The following is a 14508-nucleotide window of genomic DNA, read 5'->3' as shown; positions in this document are numbered from 1 at the left end:
ATGAATATTTAAAAAATATATATAATTACTACAAAATGATGGGGCTAAATATAAAATTTCTTACACTGGAGAAAGTTGTCTTGATAATGAAGAAAATGATTCATCGGATCACAGGGCTTCCGATGTTGGCCAAGGCAAGAACCACCAATGCCCTGAATCGGGTGGAACTGTAAAAGAAAACCCTTGCTAAGTGGGATGGAAGGGGTATGAAGATTAGTTGTGTTACTGATATAGAGTTAAAATTTGAAATTCATGTAATTGCACACAAGATATATAGCTCCAGTTGACTCAATAATGTATCATGTGGAGCCGTGGATCTCAGTTACGGGGTGGTGAAGAATGACATGTCCTTCGACCCTACCAAGTTGGTGTTGAAATTGAAGACAATGAACATGTTTAGAGAAATACTACAGAATATGAATGGGAGATTATATCTAGGTTGCACCAGGGTCAAAATATACGATGCTCAGAAATAGACATGTTCGGGAGAAGAGACATTGATAGACAAACAAATTGGTCTGTTGATTATCAAGAAGAAGAGTACACTACCAGAGCAATCAATTTCATAAGTAACATGAAGAATCATGGGTGTCTTGTCTATGATGAAATTCCTCGATGCATAAACTACATGACCTTTGGTGAGAAACAAAAAAGGCAGTCAACATGACCTGACACACTACCACAGTAATCAAAATGAAGAACTATTGTTTATGATAATTCAAGGCACATCAAGAACAGGAAAGTCATATTTAATTGGTTCCATTAGTCAATCTCTTCAAAATGGGACAATGCCCTCCCATTCTCCCCTTCTATTACTTTTCCTAATAGGAGTTGCAACATTCAATACAAGAGCTTCTACAATTGATTCAAAATAGAAGGTAACAGTAAGAGATTGTTCTCAACTAGAAGGAGCAAGGCTCACAAGTTTTTGAGAAGAAATTCCACATTTAAAATATATTTTGATTGATGAAATGAGATTCATTGGTCAAAAAATGTTGGAAAATATAGATTTATGACTGCGACAAGCATTCCCACAATCTGCACACATAAGCTTTGGAGGTAAATATTCCATTTCTACATCATGAATATCTTACTCATGTGAAATATACATTATTTGAATCAAATACATGAATAAATACATAGTTTTTAAAATATATTTTTTCCTCAATTGTATTTCAGGTGCATCTATAATATCGGTGGGAGATTTTGGCCAGCTACCTCATATCAATGATAGAGCAGCATATGACAGTAATAAACAGGAAAAGTTTCTAGGTCAGGAATTCAAGACCCTGGTCACACTAGATAAGATATTCAGACAAGATGGGGAAGATATTGAGCGACAAAGATTTTGACAACTTTTGATGAATCTAAGAGATGGAAACTCACAAATTGATGATTTGAGGTTGCTGGTGTCAAGGGTCCCTATCAACATAGATGTCGCAACAATTGTTTAATTTGATAATGTTTTTCATTTGTTCTCAAAAAATGAAAATGTTCATGCTCGTAATAAAAAAAATGCTACATTCATTGAAGCATCCGATTGCACCTTGTGTTGCATCGAAAGTAGCTTCTATCAATCCAATAGATTACTGTTAAAATGATGAGCTTGATTTGGAGTTGTTAATCTGTAACGATTGAAGGGTCATGCTAACTTCAAATCTATGGATAGAGGTAGGTCCTATAAATGGGGCTCTTGGATACATTCAAAAAAATATCTACAAGAAAGGAAATGCTCTGCTTAAGCCTCCAGCATATGTGATGGTTGAGTTTGATGGTTATTCAGGACTACCATTCGAAGATCATAATCCAAAGATAATTCCAATACCACGAATACAAAATGGTACAACAGTTCAATTTCCATTGAGGTTGGCATGGGCATTGACCATTCACAAATCTTAGGGATTGACTCTTCCCAAAGCGACAATTGATGTAGGATCAAGAGAAAGAGCAGGGATTGACATTTGTGGTAGTTTCACATGTAAAATATCTCTAGTGTTTGAGAATGATGCCTCCTTTTACGTATGATCATTATGAGAAAATGAAAAAGGGTAGACAAATTTCAAACGCAAAGATGAAGAAAATAGACTTAAGTGCCTTGAAGATAGTTGACGTGATATGTTATTCTTAAATGTTATGTCCATAAAAGTCTTTTTGGACACATTAGTATTTTGTTTGTAACACTCCCTACTATATTCCATGTTTTAAAAAAGTCTCTATTATACAATGAAAAATGATATAAATAACTTTCTTGATTTTAATTTATTCTATTTTGAGAAACCCAACCTCTTTTTGTGATATTTAATTTTTATAGATCTTAATTAATTGTAGTGATGTATTAAGTAATAATTATATCTTAACTAATTGTAGTGATTTTTTAAGTAATAATTGTAGATTGATTCATTGAGTAATATCAGTTTATGTTTACAATTTATATTTACTTTTGCTACAATGTTTCTTAATGTTCGATGATAATATTATGGACAACTTTTTTTTAATTTAAACTATTAAATTAAAATATTCATTACAAAATTTCATAGAAAAAACCAATGAATATAATTTACTTATTCTAATTATCCTCCAATATTAATTTTCTTTTGTTTCATATTTTTAAAATTAGTGAACTTAAATTTTTCAAATATGGTACAATAAAATAATAATATTATTAAAAATAAAATATATTTCTATTGACTTTATTTGGTCTATATTTAAGTATAAGTGCTAAATTTGATTTGTGTGTTCCATATTTGATTGTATCTTATAACGGTTTTATATATATTTATGTTGATAATTGTTTAAAAGTTTGTAGCATATCATTTGAGCTATGGATTTTCTATTGGAGCATCAAATATCATTGTTACGAGTCGTGCTGCTTCTGTGACCTCAAATAATTTCTGTGAGATCGATTTAGATAAATGTAAAAGAATAATCCAGAAATCGTGCTCACACCTAATCAAAGCCTTGGAGAATGGTTCATTGTTAATTGATAGTGTTGATGAACTAGAAATAACGGAAATGGTGGATGTTGCAAAAGTTATTTATGACACATTTGCAAAAACGGATGCATTTCTAGAAATGATGAAAGAACTCTACCGTGATCATTGCTCTAATAAAGGTCGCAACACCATCCTTATCATTGAGGAATATGTGATGCAGCTGCATCATCATGGAGAAATGTTCTTTCTTTAGTTTCTTCTCATATTTCCTATACTCCATCTAAATACTTCTACTTGGGCTTATATTTCCTATTTCATCTATGTAAGTTTTATGAACAACAACATGAATAAGTTATTTTCACTGTTCAAGTCATGGACACATATTTTTCATTTTCATCTATTTGAGCTTTGTGAACAACAATATTATGTATCAAATTTATGCTCTCATTGATTGATATGTTACATGCTATATTATCTATGCACAATCATCAAAACTAATAATAAAATGTATAAAATTGAGCTATTTGTATGCATAATCATCAAATTTTATACCAATAAATATAAAATTTGATACTGACCCTTTAAAAAATTGACTTTTTAATTAAGTCGTTCAAAATTAATTATCCAAATGCATTATGCAAAATTTTATTTTAATATTTATTAATAATTAAAATGATTTATTCTAATAATTAATTAAAGTGAAAAAAGAGAGAGTATATATTTAAACAAATAAAGTTATTAATTGTGTGCTGCTACTAGCTTATATATATAAAGGGAGAGTTATCCTTCTTGAAGCGCCTGTTTTGATAATCTAACTACAATAGATAACTCTCTACTTATATACATAAACTAGTTTATATAACAAAACTCTTAATTAATTTCACTTCAACGAAAATTCTATGATTCTAATCATGCATAAAGTTTGATTTTAATAAATCATCTACCCATATATTTTCCCTATATTACAGCCATTGCCATCGCCTTCCACATCAATCATATGAAGTTGCCATCGCCTTCCACATCATATGAAGTTCCGAATATAGAACATCTTATTAGTTATCATTGCATGCATGAAGTTCCCAATTTAGAACATCTTATTAGTTATCTTTGCATGTGACGTCTATATGACATCCTCGCATCCTTAGTTGACAGCGTATCTTATTTTGTCCCGAGAGAAAAAGAACCGTGAGAGCGTGGGAAGCTTGGTAACAACAGGAGTCGATATTTATTCTTCAATCCCCGTGCAAATTACGGAACACAAATATGTGACTTTTGAATGTGAAACTGAAATTGACCGAAACGACAAACATTTTCAAACGTTTGGTCGGAAATCTTTACAAACATTCACCTATTGATGTGGTGAATACGAGCGTGTGAGAAAATCATGAAATATGGTGACAGCTCAAGTACATCCTTGAAACTTTCACTTCTTATATCTGTGTTTTTCAAAGAGATTTTGAGAATTATATCTACTCAGGAAAAAGTTGGAATAAACATGCGAAGACACATTCAACAAGTGCTTTATCACATTAGTTAAGAAAATCAATAGTTGCTAGTCATGTGCATTACGACCGTAATAATCGCACTGTATTAACGTGCATACAACAACATTTTCAACGGTTCGCAAACAGAAACAGAAACAGACTTCACAGACGCTCGTTGTCTATATAAGAGAGCCCAATGCCATAGCATTTCATACAACCATTGCGAGTTTCATCTTCTTATCGAAAATGGCCTCCAGTGAAGCCTTAAAGCCATTGCTTCTTTTGTTTGCTTCCTTTCTATTCATGTTAGCAATGACGGAATCAATAAGAACTCCTTTCAACACGACCAAGGCTGACAATAGCGTTAAATATCATGTTGAGAAGCCGGAGCTTGTTGTTCAAATGGTGCAAAGGTAATAAGCATGTTGTCTTTGAGAGGGTCTAGAAAGTTTAGAGAATTTAATTAAATAGCTCATCACATTCAATACATTGATATGCAATGCATATGACTGTGTGTGTCAATCATTCTCTACTTATTCTTATGCTCTTGCTTGGTGCTTGCCTTACCGTAATACCTATAATACCATTCTTGTGACAGTAGTTGGTACGCAGCTGTCAATAGCTATAGATGAAAATTCTATTCCCCATATCATTAGCTGTTAACGATTGTCTTTGTTCAGATACATTAATTCTAAGATGAACATGATACTGCAGAAAGGTTATCTAAGTCAGTTCAATTAAGAAGGCTTCGACGTTCTAGCGTTGTTTTATTGCCAGCATATATCGACGGTTGCATACAGTTGAGTTGAGATTATTTAACAATTTAAAGAACTGCTGCGCAGGAGTTTAAATAGTTCGAGAAGAAAGCTGAGCTCGTGCGGAACAGGGAACCCAATTGACGACTGTTGGCGCTGTGATTCCGATTGGGTTAACAACAGAAAGAGACTGGCTGACTGCGCAATTGGATTTGGCAAAAACGCCATTGGAGGTAAGAACGGGCGGTTTTATGTCGTTACCGATCCCAGTGACGATGACCCCGTCAATCCTAAGCCTGGCACTCTGCGCCACGCTGTCATCCAAACCGAGCCTCTCTGGATTATTTTTCAAAGAGACATGCTGATTCAGCTAAAGGAGGAGCTGATCATGAACAGCTACAAGACTATTGACGGCAGAGGAGCGAATGTTCATATAGCAAATGGAGCTTGCATTACAATACAGTACGTGAATAACATCATTATTCATGGAATTCATATCCATGACTGCAAACCTACGGGAAATACAAATGTGAGGAGCTCGCCCACACATTACGGGTATAGAACTATGAGTGATGGAGATGGGATTAACATCTTTGGATCAACCGCAATTTGGGTCGACCACTGTTCATTGTCAAGATGTACAGATGGACTGATCGATGCCATCATGGGCTCCACTGCTATCACAATTTCAAACAACTTTTTCACTCACCATGACAAGGTGCTCAAAACTGCCGGTTTATTTAGTCTGCCATTAATTTAGCTTTTCTTTTAAAAAGGTTTCATGATTATATTTATGGGCATGCTTTAAAAAGTTACTAGAAGCCTATTAGGAGACACATAAAGAGTATTGGTATTTATGGGCATATTCGTTTTCTGTAGGTGATGCTCCTTGGACATAGCGACGCGCATACCGAAGACGTCAAAATGCAAGTAACAGTTGCATTCAACCATTTTGGAGAAGGACTTGTTCAGCGTATGCCCAGGTATAGAATTCCGTATCAATCCTTGCATGAGGAACACAAGACATTAGCTCACTCAAGTTTATTTCTTTAATTTTCATTTCACTATAAGATGTATACGTTGTGATGCAGGTGTCGACATGGAAATTTCCATGTGGTGAACAATGATTACACTCACTGGGAAATGTACGCCATTGGCGGAAGTGCGAACCCCACCATTAACAGTGAAGGAAACAGATTCCTAGCCCCTGACAATCGATTCCACAAGGAGGTAAAAGTCCATTTGCAACTGATGTCTCATATATGTTCTTTGGTGTTCAATGGATGTAGAATAAGTATGGTAATGGGAAATGTGCAGGTGACAAAGCACCAAGATTCAACAGAAGGGAATTGGAGATCACTGGGAGATCTGATGTTGAATGGGGCATTCTTTACAGCATCAGGAGCTAGAGCATCTTCAAGCTATGCAAAGGCTTCGAGTATGGCGGCAAGACCGTCATCTGTTGTGGGCTCAATCACTGCAGCTTCAGGTGTTCTCAACTGTAGAAAGGGCTCGAGCTGTTAGACCAAAACATATGCATTATAGACAAATTGTTAGGAATCCCTTAATTCTATAGCTTGCCAAGCATGAGAGGACGGAGCGAGGCATGTTAGTTATTTTTGTTTTGTTTTTGGAGAGTCTCGAGTCATCTTTTAATAAATTTGAATATATCAGTAATGTTATTCTCAAAATTGAAGAATTGTCGTGGAACGTCAAGCCAATAACATTTATATTTATATTATCTTGATTGTCACTGAATTTCAATGTATTTCTTGAGTATGCCTTATAAGAAGTGCAATATAAAGATTGAGATTAGCTCAATTTGTGTTCACAGATTAGATTGAGGTTCATATAGATTGATTTTGACATGCTATTTATTCACACCAAATATTACTCAAAGAAGTATCAATAGTTTCTCTGTATTCTTAAAAAAAATCATTTATTATAGAAAATTGATTTAGTTTTATTCACATAACATCTAGGGCCTCAAATATTATGCTTGGTAAAAATGGAATAGAGTGAAAATGATCCTACAAATAAATCTCATTGCTAAATTTCTTCCAAATAAGACAATCTATTTATACAAAGATTGGTATGTTGCACTCTATGATATAAAAGGTGTCAACAAAAAATAAGTACAGGCTATATTTGATTAAAAAAAAAAATTCCCACACAATGCTACGAACAAACTCTTCATTTTTCTTTTGTTGGGTGTCACTTGAATTAAAAGTAGGACATCATGAGTTTGACAATCATCTTTTTCAAAAGTTCTCTCAAATGATTGAATAATTATTTGTTGTTAAATATTTATTTCTTCTTCTAAATAAATAGGAGCTATTAGGGTATGGTTATTGCTCTACATATCTGGAAATTATTTTGCTTTGCTAGTTGCATTGATATGAATTTTTTGTTTTTAAAGAAAAAATTGTGAACCATCTCAAAAATAAGACTATCATTGGTGAAACTATTTTGAATCGTAAATGTTTAAAGATTGATGAAAGAGCATCTTGGCTTGGTCAAAATAATGCTCTATAGATTTTCTCAGCAATCCTTGTGGTTCTTCTTAGTATTGATTTGAATAGTTGGGTTGGTGAAGTGTTCGTGTCTTCATTCACGAGGTTCACTTGGTTTATATGATTTTCTTTTATGTTCACCGAGTGACTTTTGTGATTGTTTTTTGTGCATTAAAAAGTAGACAAGGTAAAGGCGGCTGACCCCAGGTTACAATAGGTTGGAGACAAGCTAGTAGTCCTTCTCCAATAGTTCATCCTATACCTTTTATTATCATAAAAACAATCCATCTTCACAAAAAATGATCATAGTCCAGTAGGGTTTTAAACCAACCATTCTCTAGGAAGCTATAGAGAGAGCGAGTGACATCATTTTCCTTTCTCTTGTCCTTATCCTCATTTTCAACTCATAGAAGATACAATTTTGTGGCCATCGAATAGATCATCTTAGTGGTATACTCAGAAATGGCCTTGAATTTCCTGTGTAGGGTCTCTTGGTTATCAAAAATCTCTAAAGGGACTTCTATAGCCTATTCATCCTATCATTAATTTCATCTCTTTCACGTGGGGGCCGCTCTACCTTCCCCCCACCCCTCTTTGCATTCCTTATAGGGTAAGTGATATCACCACCCAAGCTCATTTCTGGGGAAGGCATCCCTTAAAAGGTATTAGAAACATGGGAAGGGGTAGGGTTACCCTTATTCTTAGAGCCATAGGTAGTGCGTGTCATTTCCATTTTCCTCTTGCTTGTAGGTTTAGCCTCCGTCCTCATGGATTTAGACCTAACATCATGAATATGCATTGGTGCTTCCTTAGAATAGAAGAATTTCTACATGCCCACCTCATTTGAAACACTCGATTGTTTATACTAGATCATTCCTTTGAGAGATAGGCCTCCCACATTTGATATGAGTTCCTACATCACTACAACATTTGGGGACAAATTGCGATGACAATTTGTGATGGCGGTGTAATCTGTGTTGTTTTTCATGTCTCTTTTTTTTCGCAATTCTCCTCGATGACATTGCAATACCAATATTGGCATCGCACTTGCGACACCCCTACGAGCATAAGCAAAAAAAAAATCATGACATAAATAATTTTCCATTTGTTTTGGTTATGGAGAGATGCACGCGAAAGAGGTGGAGAGCTCCAAATGAGGGTGCATAGTTGTGAATGTTGTCATGCCCTTGTGATTGGTGCATTTTGTTGTTGTGTCCTTGTGATCTTTACATTTCATTACCATGCCCTTTCTTTGCGATTTCATTGTCATTATTTGCCCTTTCTCTGCAATTTCATTTTCGTGTCATGCCCTTTCTCTGCAGTTTCGTTGTCATGTCATGCCCTTGCGATCTACATGCCCTTGCTCTGTGATTTTCTTCAAGGGGTGAGAAGAGGTACATATGCAAAATGTTTTTTCTCTTTTCCTTGTAAACGTGTATGTCTTTATATTTCCTTCTAAACATGTATTTGTTTATATAGTTAGAGGGATCTCTTTTAAGGTGGTTATTACATATTATCTCACAATAGAAAAAAAGGGCCAACTACATACATATTCCACAATCCAAATAATAAAACAATGAAAGTCACTCAACCTGTGCTAAGTGAATTATCTCAAGATCCTAAACAAAAATATTGTAAACCATGAAAAATGGGTAGAGTTCACAAGAAATTTTATAAAAATATATAATAGCAGATGTTTCTAGAGAGAAACAAGCCAAAACCCAGTTAAATTTGTGTAGTTGTTGATTACAAATTCATGTAGAACTCTCATCAGATTAGGTAAACATTCCAAAATCTAGATATTAAATCAATAAAACTCACTCAACCCTGCTAAGTGACATACCCCAAGATCTTGCATATAAATAATCCAAACCACAAAAAGTGGGTAGAGTTCATAGGAAATTTTACAAAAATATATCATAGAATATATTTTTAGAAAGAAACAAGCCATAATCAAGTTAAATTGGTCTATTTTTTTATCACCTAGGTTGATTACAAATTCCCCTTTCTCTAGGACTATGAAATGTTGCTCTTCTTCAGTGAGTTGTACCACCATTGAATATTTTTAGAAACTCTGGTCAATGTTGAAACTTTGAATTCTCAGATAGTTGTAGGGATTGTGGTGAATATGTAACACTAATGAATGTTTTTACCAACTCTTTCCATTGTTCAAATGAGGGCATAGAGAGCTATAAATGTTGTCATGCCCTTGTGATCATTAAATTTTTTACTGTGCCCTTATAATATGAAACCAAAAACTGATAAAATTCTAATTAATTGATGAGATCAGTTGCAGAAACCTAACTGATATGTTTTCTTGTGCCATTGTCAAATTCTTACACTTGTTGAGATTCTAAACACTTGCAGTACTATGAATCATGAGACACGATGGAAAACTAGACAAGATTAGAGATTGCACTATGAAACAACTACTGAAATTCATTCATGCTTCTCCATGAGATTTTGAGAAATTCTCTCCACGCACATTTGTTCCCATGTGAGTTCAACATATTGGTGAACTAAGTGTATGAAAAATCATATCCAAAATTCTTTATTAGGGAATATTGCAGTTTACAATTAGATGTCGATCCCGTGAGTTTTTATTGTGTGTTAGTCGATATAATTCTATCACAATTTGTACTACACAATATAATTCAATGCGGAGTTATGATGTTAATTGGGGCAGTCTTCAAGGAATCAGGTGGCATGGGGTTGTCAAAGTATGCCAAAGCTTCAAGCGTGGGGCATCCCTCTATGCCTTCCATCATTGTTAACGTGGGTGTTCTAACTCTCTAACTTGCTAAGCACGATCAACACAATGAATCAAAGCTTATCACATATTTTAGTTTCTTTTGACGTCAAGATGCTCCACCCATTTCTCGTGACTTCAAAAAATGTGTGAATAATACACCTCTCATATCTGAAATACATCAATAAACTTGATTAATGCTGCAAAAATTCATTTACATTTAAAAAAATTGAAGGTTGGGAATAATGCAGTGCCTAAATGAGTTTTGTTTAAAAATGTAAAATGTACAAATATAAAATCGTATAATTCTTAAGACGATGACTAAGATAATCTTTGATAAAATGTAGAGATTTCACTTATAATAGCATACACTCTTAATAGATAACCTTATAACTTATTTATCATATTGTAAATTGCATTTTCTTTTTTCTTTTTTTAACCATATCGTGCCAACTCTTTTAAATAGAAGAGTATTCTAATCGTTATAAAGATTCATGAGTATTGATTGTAATGTAATACTTGAATTCTATATAATGTGTGAAATCAAAATATTTGTATGTTCATCATAAATGTAAAGCATTATTCAATGATTTCTTTAAATTTTCATTAATTGAAACCTTACTGTCTTAGAATACCACAACTAGATAGATCATTACATAAATATTGCAAAGTAACCTACCAATGGTAATAAAAAAAGGTAGGAGTTAGATTTTAAATGTAAAATTTGATTTTTGAATTAGATTCAAGGAATGCAAAAATTGGTCTTGGATACTATAACCACGATCCAAATTAAAAGATGGAGAATATAGGAATCACGGATGAATGTATGTGAACCTAGCCTAGTAAATAATCGGAATGCCACAGTATATCATAATTACAAGAAAATATGGAGCTAAAAGGGGACCTTCCCTGGGCTCTTTTCCTTTTCAATAATTAACAGAGAATAATCTTTGATGAGAAATTATATATAGTGTTGTGATAAAATTTACTCAAGACATGACAATAGAAAAGATTATAGTGCTTCAAATCTACTTTCAAAGAACTATTACCTTTTCAAACGATGTATATTAAGGGTTTAAATGAGCATCAAAAAAATACTCATTGTTTGTTTAACATTTATAACATATCATCATCTAATGTACAACCTATAATTTTTTTTTTTTTTTAATATGTCATATATCATTTCAGTGAATAAATATTAAAAAAATATGAAAAATTAATAATACTCCTCTAGTTTTTAAATTAATAAGCAATTATCTTTTGAATGTAAAAATTAGAATCTGGAGTTAGATTTAAGGAATGCAAAATTTGTCCTGAATATTATAGAGATGATCCAAAATAAATGACATAGAATATAAGAAGCATGGACGAATGTATGTGAATGTAGTCTAATAAATAATAGAATGTCATAGTATATCATTAGAACATGGAAATATTGAAACAAATGGGGACATGAGCTGGGCTCTTTTCATTTTGAATAATTAAAAAAGAGTTATCTTAGATGAGAAATTAAATATAGTTATGATAAAGTTATTCAATACATGGCTTCAAATCTACTTTGAAATTCCTAATTTTTTTTTTTCAATGATGTACATTAGGGGTTAAAATGAGAGAACAAAAGATACACTTCTTATATTTGAAATTCCTAACATATCATTGAAATTCCTAACATATCATCTCACGCACAACATGTAATATTATATTATTTTTATTTAAAATACTATTTTAGTGAAAACTTTGTTAGCACCATGTGTTTCATGTCAAACAAATTTATTGCTTTCCTAAGTTAAAATCTTGAAAAAAGGAAAATTAATAATACTCCCCTTTTTTCAAGTTAATAAATACATAGATTAAATACTCTTACTGTATTTAATAATTATTAAATACCCTAAAGAGTTTTACCTTACCTTTTTGGGTTTTGATCTCCTTTATAAGGATGATCTCTCATTGTAAACATGAACTTGAGATAATTCATTTTTTATAGCAATCTACTTTTTTCCTCATCAAGAATGTCTCATCTACGGATCTAGCTATTCAAGCCTCCATAGCCTTTTTTCTCTCTCTCCAGTAAGAGGTGTTTGCATGTAGATGGTTCTTGGGAGCTGTGGGTTTGACCGTTTATCATTTTCAACAACCATGTGAGTTGAAAATCATTTAATAATTATGAAAAGCCATTAAATCTTTTTGAGCAACTAGCAGGCACAAGTCAAGATATCGATGCTTTTTGGGCATCTTTCTTTTAGTGGTAGCTCTCAATGTAATTGTCCCTTTTTGAGCACATTCATCAATCTTCATAATATATATTTCTTAGTCCCTACCTTGAGGATAGGAGACTATAGATTTTAATTAGTTTTCTCCCTATTTGTTGAATCTTGAAAAATGTGCAAGCTTAAAAAAAAATCATTTATCCTATATTTTGAAGCATTTTTTCTATTTAACTAAATTTTATTTTTTTGTTTCTAAATTTTTATTGCTTATGAATTTTTTTCCCAGCAATCTTTTCCATTTTTTGTGCGCAAAATTTAAGAAAAAATAAGCATGAAAAATACAAACATGGCAGTGGAAGTTGAAAAAATAATAGATGTGTCATTCAATGTATCTGCATGTGCCTATCTTCACTCTAATAGGTGACAACATGAGATAACTTGAGTTTGGGAAGTTATCATGAGATTTGAAAAACTAAGTAGCATGGTGATGTTAGATTATGTTGTTGACTCTTGATTAATTATGAAATTCTTCCCTTGGTTCTTATAAATGTATTATATTAAAATCGATATTATTATATCACAAGTGGTATAAAATTTAGCTTCACAAATATCCTAAACCTTGCAATTTTAGGTAGCATGTTGCATAATATCAATCTATATTGGTAAAAGTTTTTGGGAAAAACACTATTTTGGAATTTATTGTGATTAGCATATTGAAGTTCCAATCTATAAATTGTTAAAGCTATTAGTAAATTCTATCTACTAGTGAGTTATAAAATATGTCATATTCATATATAATAAAAATTATGATGAAATTTAGAAGAAGAAAAAAATATTGTCCTGTAATAAACTATGAATTGTAAGATTTTTCAAACAAATTACATGTTGGTAACATGCCATATAAATTGTGGTAACTTTTAAATATAAACAAAAAATAGTTTAATACACCAAAATCTGTCATTGGATTCAATTAGGTGCTATGTGCACTTGATAATCACCTATCGCTCCATCGAAAATCACCAACCCTACAAATGAGCTTATGAATAATTTGAACTCCTAACTATGAAAGAAAAAAATTTACTTATTGATGATAATTTTTTACTTGTAGACAATAGTTTGTTTCATTGATCGCCTTTATAAAATAACCATTCGAACATATTTTTTTCAATTTTGAGTCTTTATCATACATGAACATGCAAACACACATTTTCTAGTATTTTCTAATGTACTATTCACATATTTATTGATATAATACTACTTTTAATCCATAAAAAAGAAATTATATAAATCAAATGATAGTATCACAATAGTATCATTATATATATATATTTTTTATCAAAATAGACAACTAAACGCTAGATACACAATTCATGCAAAAATTGATAGTTTGAAAACAAATCAAAAACCCCATATTAAGATTGTATCTATGTATGTAGAAAACTAATCTATACAAAAGATGTAGTAAATTACATTAAGTTATTAGGAAAGCATTGAAACAAGAGCTCTAGGAGATGCTTTTTGAAAAATCTTACAATTCATAGTTTATTACAGGACAATATTTTCTTCTTCTTCTAAATTTCATCATAATTTTTATTATATATGAATATAACATATTTTATAACTCACTAGTAGATAGAATTTACTAATAGCTTTAACAAGTTATAGATTGGAACTTCAATATGCTAATCACAATAAATTCCAAAATAGTATTTTTTTCCAAAAACTTTTACCAATATAGATTGATATTATGCAACATGCTACCTAAAATTGCAAGGTTTAGGATATTTGTGAAGCTAAATTTTATACCACTTGTGATATAATAATATCGATTTTAATATAATACATTTATAAGAACCAAGGGAAGGAT

At 32.1% G+C, this 14508-nt stretch overlaps 1 protein-coding gene across 1 annotated transcript; it reads left to right on the top strand.

The window, feature by feature from the left end:
• The first annotated feature begins 4663 nt into the window (after nucleotides 1-4663).
• LOC149545334 (putative pectate lyase 18) lies at nucleotides 4664-6696 on the top strand. Its single transcript, XM_089793942.1, has 5 exons — nucleotides 4664-4830; nucleotides 5260-5890; nucleotides 6052-6155; nucleotides 6264-6402; nucleotides 6490-6696. Exons 1-5 carry the CDS (start codon nucleotides 4664-4666, stop codon nucleotides 6694-6696), a joined length of 1248 nt encoding a protein of 415 aa, XP_089650068.1.
• Nucleotides 6697-14508: the final 7812 nt, after the last annotated feature.

Source organism: Cupressus sempervirens, chromosome 7 (genome assembly GCF_028749045.1).
Source record: "Cupressus sempervirens isolate cs-2001-9-10 chromosome 7, ASM2874904v1, whole genome shotgun sequence".
NCBI classification, from domain to species: domain Eukaryota; kingdom Viridiplantae; phylum Streptophyta; class Pinopsida; order Cupressales; family Cupressaceae; genus Cupressus; species Cupressus sempervirens.
Note: the sequence above shows the minus strand (reverse complement) of the source record. Positions and strands in the feature narration are given on the sequence as shown.

Coding starts and splice junctions, on each gene's coding strand:
- LOC149545334 (XM_089793942.1), top strand. CDS start 4,664: ATGGCCTCCAGTGAAGCCTTAAAGCCATTGCTTCTTTTGTTTGCTTCC. Junction 4,831..5,259: donor GTTGTTCAAATGGTGCAAAG/GTAATAAGCATG, acceptor ACTGCTGCGCAG/GAGTTTAAATAGTTCGAGAA. Junction 6,156..6,263: donor CTTGTTCAGCGTATGCCCAG/GTATAGAATTCC, acceptor GTTGTGATGCAG/GTGTCGACATGGAAATTTCC.